Source organism: Glycine soja, chromosome 11 (genome assembly GCF_004193775.1).
Source record: "Glycine soja cultivar W05 chromosome 11, ASM419377v2, whole genome shotgun sequence".
Taxonomy (NCBI): Eukaryota; Viridiplantae; Streptophyta; class Magnoliopsida; order Fabales; family Fabaceae; genus Glycine; species Glycine soja.
The window spans coordinates 52,711,151-52,730,530 of record NC_041012.1 but is presented as its reverse complement, the minus strand read 5'-3'; the positions used below and the strand labels follow the sequence as shown (position 1 = coordinate 52,730,530).

The window sequence follows — 19,380 nt, the reverse complement described above, 5'->3', positions numbered from 1 at the left end:
AATGCGCATAATAAATAAAAAAGAGACAGGACAGTTGATGAAAATATTGGTTACAAGTGCTATTAAGTTTCACACTATATTAATTGGTAGTACTATATACTATTATCTAGATAAATTCTTCAATACCAATTAGTTATAGAAAGAATCCATACACTATCTTCAATGAATAATATAAATTTAGTGTTTTTATCAAAATATTTAAAATATAAGTGATGATATTATTAAATGTAAGACCTATATTTATATATGTATTATTTTAGTATGAAGCCATACGTTTGTTTTACATGACACCCAATTCTATATGAATAATTTTATCGGTAAATAATACGTTTATCGTTGAAAATAATATATTGGCTTTTTTTAAGATTATACATATAAAAAAAATTCAAAAGTTATATTAATTAATTAACATGATGTTGTTGAAAATTCGAGTCCAAAATTATAATGATTTCAATTGAAAAATGATTTTTCATAAGTTCATTCATATATTCTTCACTCATGGCCCCTTTCGACGGCTTTTTCCGATGGGACTAATTTAAAACTTTGATTGTGATGATTTGTTAATAAATATATGGTGGAGCTATGTAAATTACAAAAATAAAATTATATATGGGCATGGTGACTTTGAAAAAAACTTAGCATGACACACGGGGTGTTAGGTCCACCAAGTGAGTGTGTGCACACTAACTCCACCGGCATTATCATATCATGGTCGATCAATAAATGAAAGGAAGAAAAGGCATTCATCACGTCCTTGTCGCCTAACCAAGTTTTTAATAACAGGACTGATAATAATAATAATAATAATAATAAACACAAGTTTTCCTTGTGTTAAACTAACGATCGAGTATACTTCATTGTGCGTATTTTATATATCTATCTTTGATTCTACGAATAAACAAAAAAAAAGTATAATTCTGTAAATAATAATTAAACTAACTAAGCTGAAGGCGGATTAATCTCTCTCCATCACATTGTAGCTCAAATAATGAAGTTAAATGACCTGACTTGAATCAATCTTTCGTTATGCTCCCTAATTAAGAAAACATGTATAAAACATAATCGCTTATGCATACATACGCAAGTGCTGTACTAGTAATGTTTATTCAAGAAACGTCTTCAAAGTAATTGATCAACCAATACACTTGTTTTATTCTTAAAACATTCACATATGTGTGATATTTTGAAAATTGGCCATTTCAACATATGATTGTTTCCAAAACAAAGTCATATATATTATGACCTGAATTTTTAGACTTGAAGCAATCTTTGGTCATGCACGCTTACTAGGAAAACATCTTCAGGAAGACTACCATAATTGCCATATAGAAAGTCACTAAGATAGCTACCGTATGATTCAGACAAAAGGAGCGAAAGATTATGGCTAGCAAAAGGTAATTATTCAAAACAGAATTTCCATCAAATTATTTTATTAAAGTTGTCATAAACCATATATAATCAATATCATTAATTGTGAACATAAAAAGGACAACTCAAATAATGGATCAAGCTTTAAGTTGGTTGCCGTGGGCCATTCAAATTGACACGAGAGGTATGGAATTGACAAATATTTAGCCTCCAAAACTTATTTTTCATATTATGAATTGAGAAGTATTCAACAAGTGATCATTGACTGAATGACTGACTGCATTGAGAGAAAAATTTGTTATTTTTTGTTAAACTTTTGGTACATTATTATACAGTACTAAATTAGGGTGTTCATTTTCCTTTCTATCCCATTAATTCGGCTTGATATGAAATTAATTTTAATGCATTTAAGTTTTAAAAATTAATTGATAGAGGTTAAAGAGAAGGAAAAATAAGTAAAATGAATACTAAAATTTTGTGAGATTTATACTTTTATTTTCTATTTTAATTCAAAAATTTCATATTTTTTCTTTCTACTCTATCAAACATACACTAAGTTCCTTTTATATGATAGCTCTCTTTCTATATTTTTTGTCACACATGCGATTACAAAGAGAAAACTTTTACATATGTTGTGTGATTGCCCCAATCCAAGATGGTGTGAGAATCCTTGAATTTCAAGAATATCATGGATTTCACACATCTCTCATCCAAGAGTTTGGATTCGTGTTCAAATTGGTCACAATACATGACCTCTCTTACCGATATGCGTTGGTTTTTGTAGAGAACTAGTAATGCAAAGATTTTTCAATACAACATTTGGCCTCAAATGGTTTATCATCAATCAGATTCCAAATTAATCATCATGTATTGTTTTTTACCTTCAAAAGTCGTCAACAATTCAGAGGCAACCAAGATTGATTTACTAGACTTCCATAGAAGATGATACAATTAAACTCAATGTTGATACAATTAAAAAATATTATAATTTGTCTAAACATCATCTATTGTTTTTTATATAAAATATTTTAAAATTAATTCGTACCATTTATCAAATTATAATATTTTTTAATTTTCTGTATAAAGATTAAAAAAATAATATGTGTGGAAATTAATTGATTTGTGTAAAGAATAAAATAATCTGGTAAATTTTGTTAACGTAATTAATTCATGAACATTTTTTCATAAAAATTAAATGTAGATTTTTTCCGTATAAAGTGAATTTTTTTTACGATTTTAAAGTGAACTTTATCATTATCATTTATTTTTAAATATGTGTAAATATGGTTGACACTACCATCATATTATATATAATAAAATTATTAATTTTGTAATACTTACTTTAAAAATTAGATAATTCTACTACTTTTTAATTATCTAATACTCTAAAAAAATAACTTTTATGAAATTATTTAGATAATACATAAATATAAATGGGGAATGTTTGGTGATTTCAAATTTCCAATTTCCAAGTTCCAACCCGGTCCGAAAAAAGCCGTCGGTTTGGGTGTGCATCCCCGTTGTGCAGAACCGAACCTTACTTTTCAAATTTTAGGGCTTAAGAGCGTTTCCTTGCGCGGAGCTTCATTCAGCTCAAGAGAGATGGCGAACGAAGAGTTGGGTAGTTGGACTGATCTGCTACATTCTTCCACCAAGCTTCTCGAACAAGCTGCTCCTTCTGCTCAGTTCCCTCCACTTCAGGTTTCTTTCTCTTCCCAACTAACTCACTTCACTTTACTTTACAATTTCATCTTCGTTTTTTATTTGTCAATTTCGTACCAATGCCGCCTAATCTACTTGTTCCTTTTAATATTCCTCCAAAACAATTACCGTTTGCCACATGCTTCATTTTCTATAAATCAATTTTTCACTGTTTTATTTTAGTTGCTATGGAAAATTCCGCCAAGAAGAACAAATTGCCTTGACTTTAGATGTATTTTTTCTCATTAAGTGGTGTTTCAGTTGGGTACTGGAACACATTGAAACTCTGGTTACTAATGCATAAAATGAATCTGGAGACTGAGTATAAGTGTCTTTCAATTGTGAACTAACGATAACTTCCATTTGACCAAGTTAATGGATAAGCATTGCTTGCTGTCAGTCAGAATTGTCACTAATTTAATAAACAAGAAATAAATGTTGATTAAATATTGATTTTGGGTTCTCTGGTTTTGAATTCACCTTTTTACATTGTTCAGAGGAACTTAGATCAACTGGAAGCATTATCCAAGAAGCTTAAATCCAAGACAGTAAGGACTGAAGCACCTTCTCAATCTATTGCTGCAACAAGGTACTCTTTGGTTATGAATTTTTATTGTTGCAAGTTTTTTTTTTTATTATTATGTATGAATTATTTAATCACATACGGTTTAGAAATTATGAAAATTTTTAAATTAACTTATGGCTAGTTGGAGTGCTTTGAGTTGTTAGTAAGATTTGTACTTCTTATCCTAGCCTTATTGCCGCCAAATGGTGTTGGCTACTTGGATTCTAGATTTTCATTTCACCCAAACTCAATCGTGTATCATGCATTCATGAAGCCCCATGGTTAACTTGATCCTCTGAAACAGTATCCCATTTCCCAATTCCCATTGTGTTTCATTTGGTCTCCCTCTAGCCCTTTCTAAAGGGGCACCTCTTTAACTTCACATTTTCTTACTAGGATGAGTGGAGACCGTCTTCTTACATCCCAAAATTGATGGGTTTCCATCATTTTTCTTAAAGTAGAAAGTGCATGATAAAATGATTACACATAGTCAAGTATTATGGTCATTTTCTTATTTCTTTTGCATGGACAGGCTCCTTGCTCGTGAGGGGATAAATGCAGAGCAGCTTGCAAGGGATCTGAAGTCATTTGAACTGAAGGTACTACTTAATATCAAATTTTGTATACTTTTTACATTGAACATTTTCGCTTTGATTGGCTTATTAAGTATTCTACTTTTTGCCTGTTGGGTAGATATTTTATGCATTCCATGATAGGCCTCATTAGTTGTTTTCCTGATATAACTTGTTTGTTAGCAAATGTAGTTTCCCTTGAAAGTTCATGCCTAGTTGTTTTTGTTGGGGCTCTCTCTAGTACATAATTCTTGCTGATGCCACATCTTTTCTTTTTCCCCCTTTGCAGACAACTTTTGAGGATGTTTTTCCTGTTGAGGCAACAAGCGTTGAAGAGTATCTGCAGCAGGTAATTTTCACTTTAGACATTAGAATGATTCAATTTGGATCACTTTTATCAGTATGAGACACAAAATACTCTATTTATTGTTTGTATTTTTTCCATCCAATGTTCACAAAACCAGTGAGAAATATTTGTTCCTATATATATTCAAATATATTGTCAGAATTTTGTTTTTTGAATTCTTCCATTACATTACAATATTGCCTATTATCAGAGTTGAAGAGCTATCCTTTGTTGATGTAAATTATGATTTGTTTCATTTTTATACAGTTTTTACTTTTCCACAGATGAGCACGGTATTGTGGCATGATTGTTGTATCTAAATGCTGCTTTTGTCTTTGTCTGTTGCCCCCTTTGTTCTCTAAGCAAAAGTATTCAGTTTGTATGTGAAGTTTTTTACTTGTTATAGAAAATCAAGAAAATGTTCTTACACTGTACATCTAGTCCTTTTCGAATGGAATTGTGACAATATTGTTTACTATGTTTTCCTCTCAGGTTCATGAAATGGCGATGGTCTCTGCTGTCCAAGAAGCTCAGAAGGATAATCTCAGGAGTTTCAATGATTATATGATGAAAGTATTAGAGGTTAGTGTAATGATGTCTTTTATGGTATAATCCTTTATTATGTTTTCTATTATCTTGTAATTTGGGGTTTGATTTCTTTTCATATTTGACTGGAGATATCTTTTGCAGTAGGCCTTGGCTAAGCTATAAATTCATAAAACTACCAAAATAAGAATCCTTGGCATAGTATTAGTAAACCTTTTTTTTTTGCGTATTTGATGTGTTTTTATATTTCCCTTGCATTGCTGAAAATAATAAATCTGTCCTATATAGTTATATTTACTTTTCTTTTATTTGTTAAGTTGTAGTGAAATGCCTTGAATAAAAAATACCTTTAGATTTTTTATGGCTTTTAGGATTTGATTATGACAAAGGGATTGGATATATTTATTCTATTAATAGGATTGCTTATTTTTTCCATGTTTTATTTTTTTGTCTTTGTTAATGAGGATATCTCCTTTTTGGGTGAAGAACCTTCTTTGTAATCCTTATTTACTCTTTCTGTGAAAATTTATCATTTTCTCTTAGAAAATAAAGACAAATAGAAAGTAAAAAGATAAGGAAAAATAAATACTTCTGTCCTTCTGTTCAATTCATACAACTTAATAGTTTTTAACAGTCTGAACAATGACAATTAGGTTGGCTGACCTGGTTAACTTTCACAAACAAAAGCATCCCTTTTAGCTGATTGCTTTCCTATTGAACATGCTTAGGTTAGTCTGTGGAACTTCACATATGAAATCAAGTAGCATAGTGAAGTGAGTAAATAATTTTATTTCATATTTGCTGCAATTGCTTAATTGGGATGAGTATTTTACCATTATTATATTTTAAGATAGGTTTATTTCTTCTTGATATTGTGTGACTCAGCTTCCTTGCTGCTCAGTAGAATTTACTGTTTGACAGGAGGATTGGCAAAAAGAAAAGCGTGATTTCCTTCAGAGTTTAAGTCGAATTTCAACATTACCTAGGACAAACATTGCTGCTAACAGCAATGTGGGTACCCTACCGGGTCAAATTGTGTCTGTATCTTCTACTTCACAAGTCTCTTCTGGTATGCCTAGCATGGAGATTGTTTCTCTGACTGGCAGACCTATTGTGGAGAAAAAGGCATCTGTCTATGCCGAGGTAGTGAAAAAACTGAATAAAGCAAGGGAGGCTGGTTCACCATTTAAAGTACGTTCCCTAGTTTCTCCATCTCTTATATTTATAATGAGATTTCTATATCGGATTGAATTCTATGTTGTGCGCCTGTTTAAAAGTCAAGCCTTTTGTGATCAAATATTAATTGGCATGAAACTGATGTTTTGAATTTTTAATTCAATATCATGTCCAGTCTTCATTTTGGATATACAATAGCACATTATATGTTTTTGAGATGTTTGCCATACTATCTTCCCTAAAGCAATATTAACCTGTGTTTACATGCATGTAAGTAAGTTAATTTTCATTATTTTTTTATGGCTCTTAGCCTGCTGCAGCTTTCAAAGGTGCATATGAAAATTTGGGCATTGATGCTAGTGGTGGAAAGTCAGTAACAATGCGAAAGATATGGCACCTTGTTCAGGTTGTTCTTGTAGTTGTATACTTTTATGTTAATAGACAAAACAGAAAGAATAACTTGTGCATACAGCTTTTTATTGTGCTACCTATGAGTCTGTGACTTAGAAAATATTTTATTTATTCTTTATATAACTTAGCTCATTGAAACAGATGCTGATGGGTGAGGACTCAGCCGTGCAATGTGTTTCAAAAAGGATGTCATTGATTATTGGTGCAAGACGCCACCTTGAATGGGGACATGAGAAATACATCATGGATACCATACAAAGTCATCCTGCACAAGTAATTTGTTACTCCCTGCGATTGCATGCTATGCTTTTGAGGGATCTTTTTTGAGAAAAAACTTTGTCAAGCTTCCAGAATCTCTGGCTTCCCATTGCGGGTTCTTTATTAATATAAGACAGCAGACAGGATTTTGTGTTGTTTGAGCCAATTGTTATCTTACAAACCGTTGTTTATACCTGTTTATTTATTTATTAATGACTTAATGTTGATAATCTACATTTGGATTTCTTATGTTTGCATTCCATGGTTTTGAGGGACATGCTTCAAGAAATAGTGATACTTTGCAAGCTTTTCTCAATTTTTTTGCTTATTTCTGATGTTCTTTATTTCATATAAGAGAGCATGCATGAATTTGTTTTTGTTATGAACACTTAATTTCTGCTTGCTTTTTTATGTAATGGTAGGCTGCTCTTGGTGGTGGTGTTGGGAATTTGCAAAGAATCCGCGCCTTCCTTCGGGTTTGTCTCGGTTTGAAAAATGTGTCTTATAAATAATGCCATGCATGTAATTTTCAAAAGACCCCTGATTTTAGTTATTGCTGTGTAGATTCGGTTGAGGGATTATGGTGTACTGGATTTTGATGCTGGCGATGCTCGGCGGCAGCCTCCTGTTGATACCACATGGCAGCAGGTTTCAGATGCTTGTCTGATTATAAAATCAGCTATACTAGATTATTTGTTTTCTTTGTTGTATTTTTCCTTGGTCTGACTCAGTTCACTGATATTCCTAATTCCTTTTTTGTTTCTTGAAATTAATAATATTGTTGATGGGCTAAGCTTGCACTATTTTGGTGACAGATATATTTTTGCCTGAGGTCTGGTTATTATGACGAAGCAAGAAATGTTGCCCAATCTTCACGTACTTCACATCAATTTGCTCCTTTGGTACATACTGTGGTTACTACTTATTTACTAATTTATGATGTAATCTTTCTTAACAATTTACTTATTTCTGACAGCTCACAGAGTGGATTAATAAAGGAGGGATGGTACCAGAAGAGATTGCAACTGCTGCATCGGAGGAATGTGAAAGAATGTTGAGAACTGGTGACCGGGTAGGTCGTACTGCATATGACAAGAAAAAGTTACTTCTGTATGCCATCATATCAGGTTCTCGAAGGCATATCGATCGCCTGCTTAGAGATCAGCCAAGTCTCTTTAGTACAATAGAGGATTTCTTGTGGTTCAAATTGTCAGCTGTGCGGGATTGCCCTAGTGGACCTTCATCCATTGTTCTAAGTGATGGTCTGATTCCGTACAGTTTGGATGATTTGCAAAGTTACCTGAATAAATTTGAGCCCTCGTACTATACAAAAAATGGAAAAGATCCTTTGGTATATCCCTATATCTTGCTTTTAAGCATTCAATTGCTTCCAGCTGTATTATACTTGTCTAAGGAAGCAGGAGATGAAGGATATAACATTGATGCTGCCCACCTATCAATTGTGCTAGCTGATCATGGGGTCCTTTCTGAAGGTGCTGGTTCTGGGCAAAAGTTAGGAGTGATGGATGCTTATGCGGAAGTGTCGACCATTATCAGGCAGTATGGATCTATGTATTTGCGTCTTGGTGATCTCCAAATGGCCCTAGAATATTTCGCACAAGCTGCTGCAGCAGTGGGCGGGGGGGAGTTATCTTGGACTGGTAGAGGTAATGTTGATCAACAAAGGCAGAGAAATTTGATGGTGAAGCAGCTTCTAACTGAACTATTGTTAAGGGATGGAGGCATATATCTTCTACTTGGTGCAAGAGGTACGGGAGAAGAAGGTGAATTGGGACGTTTTGTGACTGATCCAAAAGCAAGGCAACAATTTTTAATTGAAGCTGCATGCCAGTGTCAGGAGGCTGGGATGTATGACAAGGTGATTTCTTTCTTTCTTATACTACCATTTTAATTTAGGGGGGAAAATAGGAAAAGAAGGAATTCCTTCATCTGCCATAACCAAATTATAACCTGATAAGGTTATCTTACACACCATAATCAGGTTCTAGATGTAGCTAGAGAGTGGGGCAGCACTTCATTCTGATATTAACCTTATTTTAATTTGACCTCTTAGACTTGCTTTTTTCTGGTGCAAAGCTAAATCATTCTTTAATGCATCCAGGGATATTTTTCACTTATTTATTTTCAAAGTTTAATATGTGTTATTTCATATAAATTGCAATTATTTTTCTTGTTGTGTCTTTACTCTTAGATTTATCTTTCCAATAATGTTATCCAGTCATCCATACTTCCTTTTCTGGCCTCTATTTTTTCATTACCTCTCTTTTTTCCTTGTTTCACATTCTTTTTTGTGGATTACTGGGTTTTTGTCTAACCATAATATTGCTTTTACCAATGCTGGATGTTTTTGGTTCAGTCTATAGAAATTCAGAAGAGAGTGGGTTCCTTCTCAACGGCACTGGATACCATCAATAAGTGCCTCTCTGAAGCTATTTGTGCCCTTTTCCGTGGAAGATTAGATGGCGAGAGTCGTACTGCTGGCCTCATCCATTCTGGCAATGAGATTTTGGAGACATACTCTTATTACCCAGATGTCAGGTCATATTGAAGCTCTTATCTGATTTCCTTGTTTCATAAATGGCTATAGTTTGATCTGTAATATTGGCATTCTTCTATTTCAGCTTATTCTTTGAAATATATTAGCACATTTAGAATTTATTGTGCGATGATTTTACTCCAGTATGTTTTGATCTTTACACTTACCATTTATCATGGAGTGATCTAGCAGTTAAAATGTCTGCTTCTGCATAGCATATCTGGGAAGTCCAGGTGCTGCATGGGCATGGGGATGACATACTGGTGAATTGAGATGTACCACCATAGGATTGGGCATTTGTTTGCAGATTCCATGGGTGTAGTATGTTATTCTTAAGAAGTTGGACTTGGAAATTCCAAGTTGCCTGACTATTGCTTGAGTTGCTGCAACTCAGAATGATTTTAGAAGTTCAATTCTACAAAATTATTGTTATTTTTTTATGTAGCATAGCAGCATTCCATACTTCAGTAAAATGATCGATTGAATTCTTTTTGCAGGCTTCAAGAGAGAGAACATGTTTTTGACCAGCAAACTGTGTTACGACAACTTGAGTCAATATTGTCGATTCACAAATTAGCAAGGCTTGGACATTATCTTGATACATTAAGGGAGGTTGCTAAACTTCCATTCCTTCCTTTAGACCCCCGAGGCCCTGATATTGCTGTTGATGTGCTTGAAAATTTATCTCCTCATGTCCAAGCTTGTATTCCAGATCTTTTGAAGACTGCTCTCACTTGTCTGGATAATGTGACAGACTCTGATGGATCTCTTCGTGCCTTGAGGGCTAAGGTATTATCTCATGGATCCCGTTGTTTTGTTAGGTTATATCTTTGCTTTATTTGCTTTTGTTGAAATAGCATGGTTCACTTTATTCTTTGTCAACAATGATTTGATGGGAGCACTCACAGAACTAAGCTTATGCCTTCCGAATGTTATGGTAAAATCTATGGTCAAGTTGAAAACATAACTCATATCTTGAAGTTTTCCTAGGAATTAGTCCTAATCTTTTAATACGAATCCATGTCATTATTGTATGTGATAACTGCACTTAAATTCCTATCCTCTGTCCTTAATCCATTCTGATGTAGTGAATACTCATTTGTTCTGTTTTCTGATTTTTGTATAAAATATATAGGATATAGATCATGGATATGAAATTAATTCTATACTAGTACAAGAAAAGAAAGACGAGAAAATTTGCTTGATTTTGTACAAAATATGTTGCCTTTACTAGAAGAAAAAGCAATAATGAGGTACAAATAAACATCAAGCAAACTACAGGGTAAATTTTAATTTACATGTTATGAAAATATTACACACTTTTTGAGGGAGGGTATGGTTTGTGTATTGTTACCCTATACCAGCACTTATGAAGCTTCCTTGTCAGCTTAGGTTATAATGTAGCATGTTCATAATGGCTAAATCTTTTTTTTTTTCCTTTTCAGATTGCAAGTTTCATTGCAAACAATTTAAGGAGGAATTGGCCTCGTGATTTGTATGAAAGAGTTGCGCAGAGGCTGTGAAAGTAAATCATGTGATTGCAATGGTAGTTACGTTTGAAAGGCAACAGAATATGTTTGGCTAAAGGTTTTCAGTAGTAGCATATGTAAAGTAGTCTTAATGACGTGCCTGCTGCACCACCTATGCCCGGAGATATACTGAGAGGAAATAATAGAAAAAGGAAATACACTGGTTCTAAATATTCTCTCCACTTTTCCACTTTTTGTTCTAGCCATTGGTAATATACTGCTCACTTTGTATTAATAAGAACATTACTTTAAGTTTTAACCGCTCCGCATATGGTATAACAAATCAGCAAACAGCATGTTCTTTTACATCTTTTTCATTATTTGTTTTGGTGGGAGTATCATTAATATCCACTCGTCTTAAATGCTCTAGAAGATTTAGAAATTAATATATGTTTGGATTTCTTTGTTTTAATTTAAAGAAATTACAATCAAAATCTTATTGAAAGTAGAGTTATTGAAAATCAACGTGCATTTGGTTACTGATGCAAGCTACTATTTCTTTTTTTTTTTTTTTTGGTTAAATTTGGATTTTTTTGTTTTTGTTTTTCAAGCATTTCACCTATATTATGAGGCAAGTTTCGATGTCAATGATTGGCAATAAACAATTTTTTTTTGCTATAAATACCTGCAAGGGCTAGCCTGTTTACATCTGGTGAACAAAGTCCCGTGTTAGGAGGAGTTTTGATGGGCAACGGTAGGTTATAAACGCTATATTTCTGTTTGCCAGAATCTCGTTAAAGATGGGTGTAGTTTGAAGTGATCATGGTGATTTTTGGTCAGTTGTGTTTGCTTGTTAGCGTGGGGTTGGGTCTGGTAGTTTTCGAATGATCTTGGGATTGGAATTCATGTATTTTGCTTCAGAGGTTTGATGGGGTTTGATCAATCAAACTTGTATTTCTGGATCTTTAAGGGTACGTCTTGTACATCCTAAAAGATTGCTTCTTTAATAAAACTGTTTGGCCGTTAAAAAAAACCATTATAAAATAAGTATATAACAGCATATAAATAAATTTATACGTAGTTTAATTATTATTTTTATATAAGAACCATTTTAAAAAAATTAGTTACTAATAAAATATAATTAATAATTTAATATTTTGTTTTTCATAATTGAATTATAAAAGACAATGCCCTTCCAGAAATATTAACGAATGATGTACTAATAATCATGACAATCATCAAAGCCATAGGGACCACCCGCCGGAGGAATAACAGTGTGGTAGTAAAATGTAACAGGGTCGTCGAGGTGGTTATATATGCTCACTGTCTCCAGTATCAAATCAGAATCTCCAGTCCAGTATAGCTGTAGATGGCAGATTTGGTGTGTACATGCACCGTGCTGTATCACATCATATGAATTCGTAGAACAATCATCAAAATGACCAGGCAGTTCTGGAACATAAACCTGATTGATTATCAATCAAATTCAAATTCACACAAATAAAATTAATATCAATTACTACTATTTACTCATTATTATATACATTTTTTTATTGGCTTGATTTTAAGAGCAAGAGAGACGCATATATATGATTATGGTAGAGTAGGAACCTGATTGCCATAAGCGTCACCAAATATAAGATCGATTTCACCTCTCGCGTAGAAAGTAGAACTGCAACTTGTCTTTATGGTGGCAACGTAACTACAACCCTCGTCGAGCTGCAACTTGCATATACGATTCATATATCTTGATTTTAGTGTCATGTGCAAAATATATATGAAAATGCTTTAGTAGGAGATATAAGATGAATTGAATGATTAAAGAAAAATGGAAGAAAAAAATGTTGTCCTCTGTTAATAAAACTAACATTATACCAGACTAACATTTGTTTGGTAAAAAATAATGGAAATGCTTTTTTGAAATTTGACTACCCTTACATCTCTAATCTACCTATATATTATGTTCTTCACGTCAATATGCATGCTTAATTAATTAGTTCATACGTAAATAGGGCATTAATGAAAACTACTTCTTACCTGCTGCTGGGTTTGGTTAAGCTTCGAAGATTTGATGGCTAGATGATGCGTTGCTTGTGAGAGGGCAGCAATGATGCAAAATGTGAGGATTAAAGTCAAATTCAGAGCATCCATTGTTTTGTGCTTCAAGAAAAAGAACAAGGTGTTAGATTTGGATTGCCGCGTTTTATTATGGGAGAATGAAATCACTTGTTCCTTTTACGCATTAATAAGGAAATTTTGTTTTTTTAGTAGTGTTTAGTTGTTAGTTCTTTAATGGAGATGGCTACCAACATACAAGAACGGATATCATGTCAACGTTTGCATATAACTTTTTAGATCTTCAGAAAGTTTAATGTATTTAATGGATTAATGGAAGAACCAAAGGTTGTGGACTGTTGAACCTTCGCTTTGCTGAAAGATCATTTTCTTACATCTACTTACAGGGCATGATAATAATCACATATATTGTTAGAGTTTAGAGTATCGTTTATCTAAGTCTAAAATTAATTTTAGGATGCAATCTTTTTGAATTAATAACTATAATTTATCTCCGTATTTGATTTATTTTTTAACATTAAAATATAGTTTTAGATAAAATTTAATTTATTTGATAAATTTATAATTTTTATATTCCAAATTATTTTAAGCAAAAAAAATAGTAGTACATCTTTAATCTTGAGATTTGGAATAAAAAGAAAAAAATGAAAAATAAAAAACCAAATAGTTTATTTTTTGCATAATACTAAAAATTATTACACTAGCATAATCTATTGGCATAAAAAGGTTTAGCTAAAACACAGTTTTTTTTTAGTAAATTAGAATCTCCTCCCGAGGGATGATTAAATTAATTTTTCATTGTATTTTATTTTAAAAGTTTCATTCTTTTCCTTTAAGGGGTTTATATCATTGTATACTGTAGGCTTAAAAAATCATTATGTGTACTGTAATTTATTCTATTTTAATATAGACAAATTTATTAAAGTAATTTTTTTATATATTTATCAATATGGCCGACAATTAGTTTTACATACTTTTTTTTATAAATTTTAAGATCACTTCACAATATGAAATGAAAATTATAGATGAAGGATTAAAATTGATGATATAAACATTCAAAAATATCATTTAATATTTTAATCTATTAAAAATAAAAAAATGATAATGCAATGTTTAAAATTAGTTGTTGGTGACCTTATGAAGTTAGTTTACAACCATTCACTACTATCAATAGACTCCTTTATATTAAAATAAACTAATAAACTAAGTTATGACATATATTAATCTTCGAACAAAAAAATAGTGAAGACTAAAATGTAAGCAAAGTAGATAATTTAAAGACACCTGAGGAGTAAAAGAATACTTCACACTTTTTATTTTGGTCAACTGGCTAGAACATAGGTGGAAAAGAAATGATCAACTGTAAATCTAGGCCACTGTTAAGAGACACTTGATGGGCCGGGCCCAGGACAATCAAATGTTCATTTTTTTTTTTATAACTAATGTTAATGCCTTAGTTTTGTTTGAAATATCTTTTTTCTTTTTCAACTAACGAGATAACCTTATATCTCTGCAACCAAAGTGTAATGACATCTTTTTCTGTAAAAATTCCGAAGCCTACGAGAAAGTATTATATCAACTGTTTTTTTTATTTTATTTTATAAAATCTCAACCTGTAAAGACTAAACTTTCTAATTTGAATATTTTGATTATTTCACAAGTGGCGGGGCCCAAAGGAGAATGATACAACCAATGTGAAACGTGACACTAATGCTGCACATGGCGAGAACATTCTTTGATGCTTCCGACTTCTTTGTCTGTTCTGCTCCATTTGTGAATAATTAGTATTGGTATTCGCATTTGATGAATTAGTAGAAAAAAGGGAATTTGGTATATGATGAAAATGAAATCCTTGGTCAGTTCACCCTTAACTTTTATTTTTGGTTTCATAAATATTACTATTTTTTATTAACCATCATAGATAGATTGCAATTTCCATCCTCCGCTGATAGTAACCTTCAAGCTACAGAGATCATCAATAAGGACAATTAAATATATTTTATATAAACATCTACAAGGTTACATTATTATGCTTTATATAAAATTTAAAAAATGTAGTAACCTCACTGAAAATTCTTATATTGTTTTGCTTATTTAACTTTCATTAGCTTACGATGATATTATAGATTTTTTTCAATAATTTCTTTTAAGTCATGGATAGTACATTAGTCTCTCAATATTTTTTTTTTTGAATAAAATAGACTAATCCAAAAGAGTTTGTGTGGACTTTCTTTTATTCATTGGAAAAGAGTTTAATTCGAGGGAGTATTGACTAAAACTTGTAAGAAATTACAAAATTACAAGTTTAGAAGTGTCTTTCACAAATTTTGGGAATTTTCAATAAATTCCCATTATTAATAAAGAATGTGTTTAAAAAATTGTATTAGAACCAACATGTACTAGTAGAAGTGTGGTAGCATTGTGAATACGGTTTACTCGTGTGCTAACAGTGCATTATTTGAGAAAGAGAAGCATGTTGTTGGGTTTTACTGTGAGGTGAGAATTGAGAAATGAGGTTGGTGTGAAGTGAAATTGTGAAGCCACATGTCTGCACAAGGGCTTTTCTATAGGATGGTTCTTGTTCATCGATTCTCAAACTCTGGAACTCAAATGGGGATGTAAATTTCAGAGACAAGAATAAGACACCATTTTGGAAAAGTTCTAAGAGAAGGGTAGAGACAGAGTGAACTCCAACTCTCAATATTTCTCAGACATTGGAGATGTTGGATGTGATGTCTTTGAGTTACCCCTTCCAAACATTGTTATTAGGTTGTTGTGTAACTACTCCTAGTCGTAGATACTTGAGCAAGACAAGGCGGTGCCTAGTTCAAGCCACACCCCCATCTTCAGTTATTCTGAATGCAGATGGAAGTGGCAAATTTTCTGAGAAGCTTCATGTCCCAAACCTTGATTCAGGGAGGGGTGCTCCTTTTGTCATTCAGGGAAGTGCTGTTGGTATAATTGGAGGAGTGTCTGTGGATGCCACTCTCAAATTTTTGAGAAAACTTGTGGAGTTTAGTTCACAAGATGGAGTTAATTCCACCCCTTTTGTACTGTGTTCTGATCCTCTCTTGAGTAAGGAGCTTCTGTCCTATGAAAGGAGTTATTTTGTTTCTAGCACTAGTAAAGCAGAAAATTTGAAGCTTGATTCTTCTCCAATCGTGCAAACTCTTAGAAATAAGAGGGTTTTTCTTGAGAATTCAGGGACTAGTTGCATAGTTATGCCCTGTAATGTGTCACATTCTTGGTATGAACAAGTGTCGGAGGGATGTTCTGTTCCTGTTTTTCACATGGCCGAGTGCGTTGCCAAGGAGCTCAAGGAAGCTAAGCTAAAGCCACTTGAAGCCGGTAGTCCTTTGCGGATTGGAGTGCTTGCAACAAATGCAACTCTAGCAGCTGGTTTTTATAAGGAGAAGCTTCAGAATGAAGTAATTTCCCTATGTTTTATTTTCAATACCTTGCTATCTTAACTATCAACAGCATCTTATTATTACTGCACACACTAGGCTAATAAGAGAAAGTATATGCTCTAATAAACTTCAGAACAAAGTAATTTCTCCCGATATATAGCTCCTTGTGCTAAATGTAATAATATATATCAACTCAGGTCAATGTAGTTGCTCTGTGGAATACCCGTTGCAGCCTTTCTTTTTCACATTATAACTTTCAGAACACTCTATATGATGCAGACCTTTATAAAATCCTTTCAAAATTAGTTGCATTCTTCTTGGCTTCTTATGATTATTGAATAACTGCAGCAGTTTTGGTAGAGTTTCTACAGATCTGAACATAATAAAATTTCATAGCAGTAATATAATATGTGCCAAGACCCAATGCAGTTCATTTTTACTTCCAAAGATTATAGAAACTTCCCAATTACCATTTATGATTGGAAATGTGATAGATGTAAGTGGTTGCCTGAGTTTGATTAAGGGGCTATTAGTTTAGTTTGTTAGAGAGTTAGTTAATTAATTGTTGATATAAATTAGTTTGTTGGGCCGAGACAGAAAGGAATTAAGGCAGATTGCCTATAAATAAGAGGAGGGGTGGGAAGAGAGAAGTATCTTGTCATTTGTGTGAGGGATGGGGCATTTGGTCATTTCATACTTTGTCAAATGTGATGCCTAATTTAATGTTTTAGCACTTCGTGACTTTCTCAATTTCATATCCATGTACATTTTCTTCTTCTTGGGGAAGCCATATATATGTACCTTGTGGGAAGTTTTGTTTATGTTCTATAGGACTAGATGTTTGCAATGAGTAGATAATTTGTTTGTATTGTTTACTTGTTTCTTAACTTTATTCAACAAGTGCCAACAACATTTCTCATATGCCAAAACAAAAACACCGGAACAGTGTTTTTCATTTTCATATTCATGAAGATCCAGTTTCCTCCGTAAACCTATCACCTATTTCCTGTGTCAAAAAGAACTTCTAGATCATTAAACTTTGATGAATACGATATTTAATCTCTAGTTGTTGGTTCAAATGAATCAGTAGTTTAGTATTGGTTTGCTCATTATGGCAGTTGGACACAAAAACAACCACAGTAGGAGGGAATTTTTATCACTTAATCTTTCCTTAGTAATCTAGTACGGTATCTTATTCTTTCCTTTGTAATCCAGTACAGGAATGACAGGATATGCTTTAATACAGCATACACTTCATAAATGTTTTACATAACCTTAATGTGAGCACTACTTCAGACGTTTTCTTCTCTTTTGGTTTAGTTTCATCAGTAAATCTTTCCTATATGAAGAATAATCTCTGGGCATACAAAGTATTATTAAACCTTCATGTTTGATATTATGAACATTGAAAGAATTCTACCTGGTTACATCCTTATTCAATCACAGCTCTATTAGACTATTACATCTTTCACTGCTGTGAGTTACCACTCACTAGTGCTGCTAAAATTCTGAATGGCATTTGTCAATATGTCGTAATGAATTTTGTATTTCTACACCTCTGCACATGCAAATTTTATTTCTTTTGTTGATTTTTCCAATTTTGCCATTTTCTTATTTATGAACAAGGAGTTGTCTATGAAGTACATACTTATATATAATGCACTAGTTTTTTTTTTTTTACCTTTTCTGCAATTCTTGAAAGACTGTGCTGAATTGGGTTGATGAGCAATAGAAATTTTGATAGCTGTTGATCTTATTTACTTGTGTTCAGGGATTTGACGTTGTACTGCCTGATAGAGCAACAATGGAGCATACATTAATACCTGCAATTGAAGCTTTGAACAGAAAGGACATGGAAGGGGCATGCAATCTATTGAGAATTGCACTTCAAGTTCTTTTGGTGAGAGCAGCAAATTTTATTATCCTGGCTTCTGATGATATGCGGGACCTCTTGCCCCCAGATGATCCTCTTATCAAGAAATGTATTGATCCAATGGATGCATTAGCCAGATCAACTATCAAATGGGTAAAATCCTCTGGGCAAAATACATGAACAACAAAAGAAAGAAAGCAACTATTGTATTTCATTAATTATGTATCAAGATTCTTCTGATTTCATTGATATTGTTCATTTCATTAATGCCTGTATTCAATAACATTATTGTAATTATGCCAAAGATGTATGTTGAGTATTAGAGCACGTATTCCTTCTGTTTTCATGCACAAATCAGCCTTATTTGAGCTTGAAGAACTTTCTATCATATCTGTAATTTGGTGTTAGTACTTATGACAAACATATAAAACCAGAAAATAAAACGCAAAACATAGGGACATGAATTAATTTAACCAAAATTCTGGTAGTGTAAGCTCTGAAGCCTAGCGGTGTAAAACCTTTAAAAGCCTTTATTAATTATGCGTCATTTAGCTTTCTGAATGGATAACAATGTTCATTTGACTCAAATAGAATCACCTTTACGTGGTGGTAAAACCTTTAAAAGCCTTATTTAATTATGCGTTCACACTTCATAGGGTGCCAAAGAAAGAGATCATCAAAGATGATATGGTTAGACTTAGAGTTGAAAGGATAACAATAGTGTTCGCCATTCTTAATTTAATTTTAAAGCCATCACCTTGATTTTCTTTCCATCGTTACTACGTTCTGTTGGCCCTCATCTCACTGTTTTATTCATCACACCAAAAAAAAAAAAAATCTCACTATTTCGTCATCATCACTTAATGGCTAGCAATTGAGGCTGAATACGGAAATTCCAAGATTTAAAGGTCAGAGGAGGATGCAAATGCTTTGTGCTTTTATTGAGTTGGAACAAGAACCGCAACCATGCATATGTAATTATTATACCACCGCTACATTTGAGTTCTTTACAAGTATGTACAACAACAGTTTTGATCACTTCTCATCTTTCT

General features: G+C 32.8%; 3 protein-coding genes across 7 annotated transcripts; 2 read left to right on the top strand and 1 right to left on the bottom strand.

Moving 5' to 3' along the window:
- Positions 1 to 2,841: 2,841 nt before the first annotated feature.
- LOC114376191 (nuclear pore complex protein NUP93A-like) lies at positions 2,842 to 11,346 on the top strand. The gene is made up of 15 exons (XM_028334163.1): positions 2,842 to 3,069; positions 3,567 to 3,658; positions 4,167 to 4,233; positions 4,496 to 4,555; positions 5,045 to 5,134; positions 6,020 to 6,289; positions 6,585 to 6,680; positions 6,827 to 6,958; positions 7,366 to 7,419; positions 7,508 to 7,591; positions 7,759 to 7,845; positions 7,920 to 8,822; positions 9,321 to 9,502; positions 9,998 to 10,289; positions 10,946 to 11,346. The coding sequence occupies exons 1-15, from the start codon at positions 2,971 to 2,973 to the stop codon at positions 11,021 to 11,023; spliced, it is 2,586 nt and encodes an 861-aa protein (XP_028189964.1). The 5' UTR covers positions 2,842 to 2,970; the 3' UTR covers positions 11,024 to 11,346.
- Positions 11,347 to 12,134: 788 nt separating this feature from the next.
- LOC114373763 (embryo-specific protein ATS3B-like) lies at positions 12,135 to 13,426 on the bottom strand. Of its 5 annotated transcripts, none has more exons than XM_028331298.1 (4): positions 13,284 to 13,426; positions 13,007 to 13,129; positions 12,581 to 12,694; positions 12,135 to 12,368 (listed from the first exon to the last, which is right to left on the bottom strand). In XM_028331298.1, exons 1-4 carry the CDS (start codon positions 13,296 to 13,298, stop codon positions 12,189 to 12,191), a joined length of 432 nt encoding a protein of 143 aa, XP_028187099.1. In that variant the 5' UTR covers positions 13,299 to 13,426; the 3' UTR covers positions 12,135 to 12,188. The 5 variants fall into 5 exon arrangements, with proteins under 5 accessions (XP_028187099.1, XP_028187100.1, XP_028187096.1 ...); XM_028331299.1 differs by having other exon boundaries at positions 12,581 to 12,688; positions 13,284 to 13,423; XM_028331295.1 differs by having other exon boundaries at positions 12,135 to 12,434; positions 13,284 to 13,422.
- A 2,037-nt stretch (positions 13,427 to 15,463) lies between these two features.
- LOC114374468 (probable amino-acid racemase) lies at positions 15,464 to 18,678 on the top strand. The gene is made up of 2 exons (XM_028332108.1): positions 15,464 to 16,473; positions 18,227 to 18,678. The coding sequence occupies exons 1-2, from the start codon at positions 15,766 to 15,768 to the stop codon at positions 18,506 to 18,508; spliced, it is 990 nt and encodes a 329-aa protein (XP_028187909.1). The 5' UTR covers positions 15,464 to 15,765; the 3' UTR covers positions 18,509 to 18,678.
- The last annotated feature ends 702 nt before the right edge of the window (positions 18,679 to 19,380 follow it).

What these genes read in the sequence shown, in the direction of transcription:
- LOC114373763 (XM_028331295.1), bottom strand. An exon ending in TTAACCAAACCCAGCAGCAG is followed by an intron (nt 12,695 to 13,006) that starts GTAAGAAGTAGT and finishes CGTATATGCAAG; the next exon opens with TTGCAGCTCGACGAGGGTTG. An exon ending in GTGACGCTTATGGCAATCAG is followed by an intron (nt 12,435 to 12,580) that starts GTTCCTACTCTA and finishes ATAATCAATCAG; the next exon opens with GTTTATGTTCCAGAACTGCC.
- LOC114374468 (XM_028332108.1), top strand. Translation starts at nt 15,766, where the DNA reads ATGTTGGATGTGATGTCTTTGAGTTACCCCTTCCAAACATTGTTATTA. An exon ending in AGGAGAAGCTTCAGAATGAA is followed by an intron (nt 16,474 to 18,226) that starts GTAATTTCCCTA and finishes ACTTGTGTTCAG; the next exon opens with GGATTTGACGTTGTACTGCC.
- LOC114376191 (XM_028334163.1), top strand. Translation starts at nt 2,971, where the DNA reads ATGGCGAACGAAGAGTTGGGTAGTTGGACTGATCTGCTACATTCTTCC. An exon ending in ATATGATGAAAGTATTAGAG is followed by an intron (nt 5,135 to 6,019) that starts GTTAGTGTAATG and finishes ACTGTTTGACAG; the next exon opens with GAGGATTGGCAAAAAGAAAA. An exon ending in AGGCTGGTTCACCATTTAAA is followed by an intron (nt 6,290 to 6,584) that starts GTACGTTCCCTA and finishes TATGGCTCTTAG; the next exon opens with CCTGCTGCAGCTTTCAAAGG.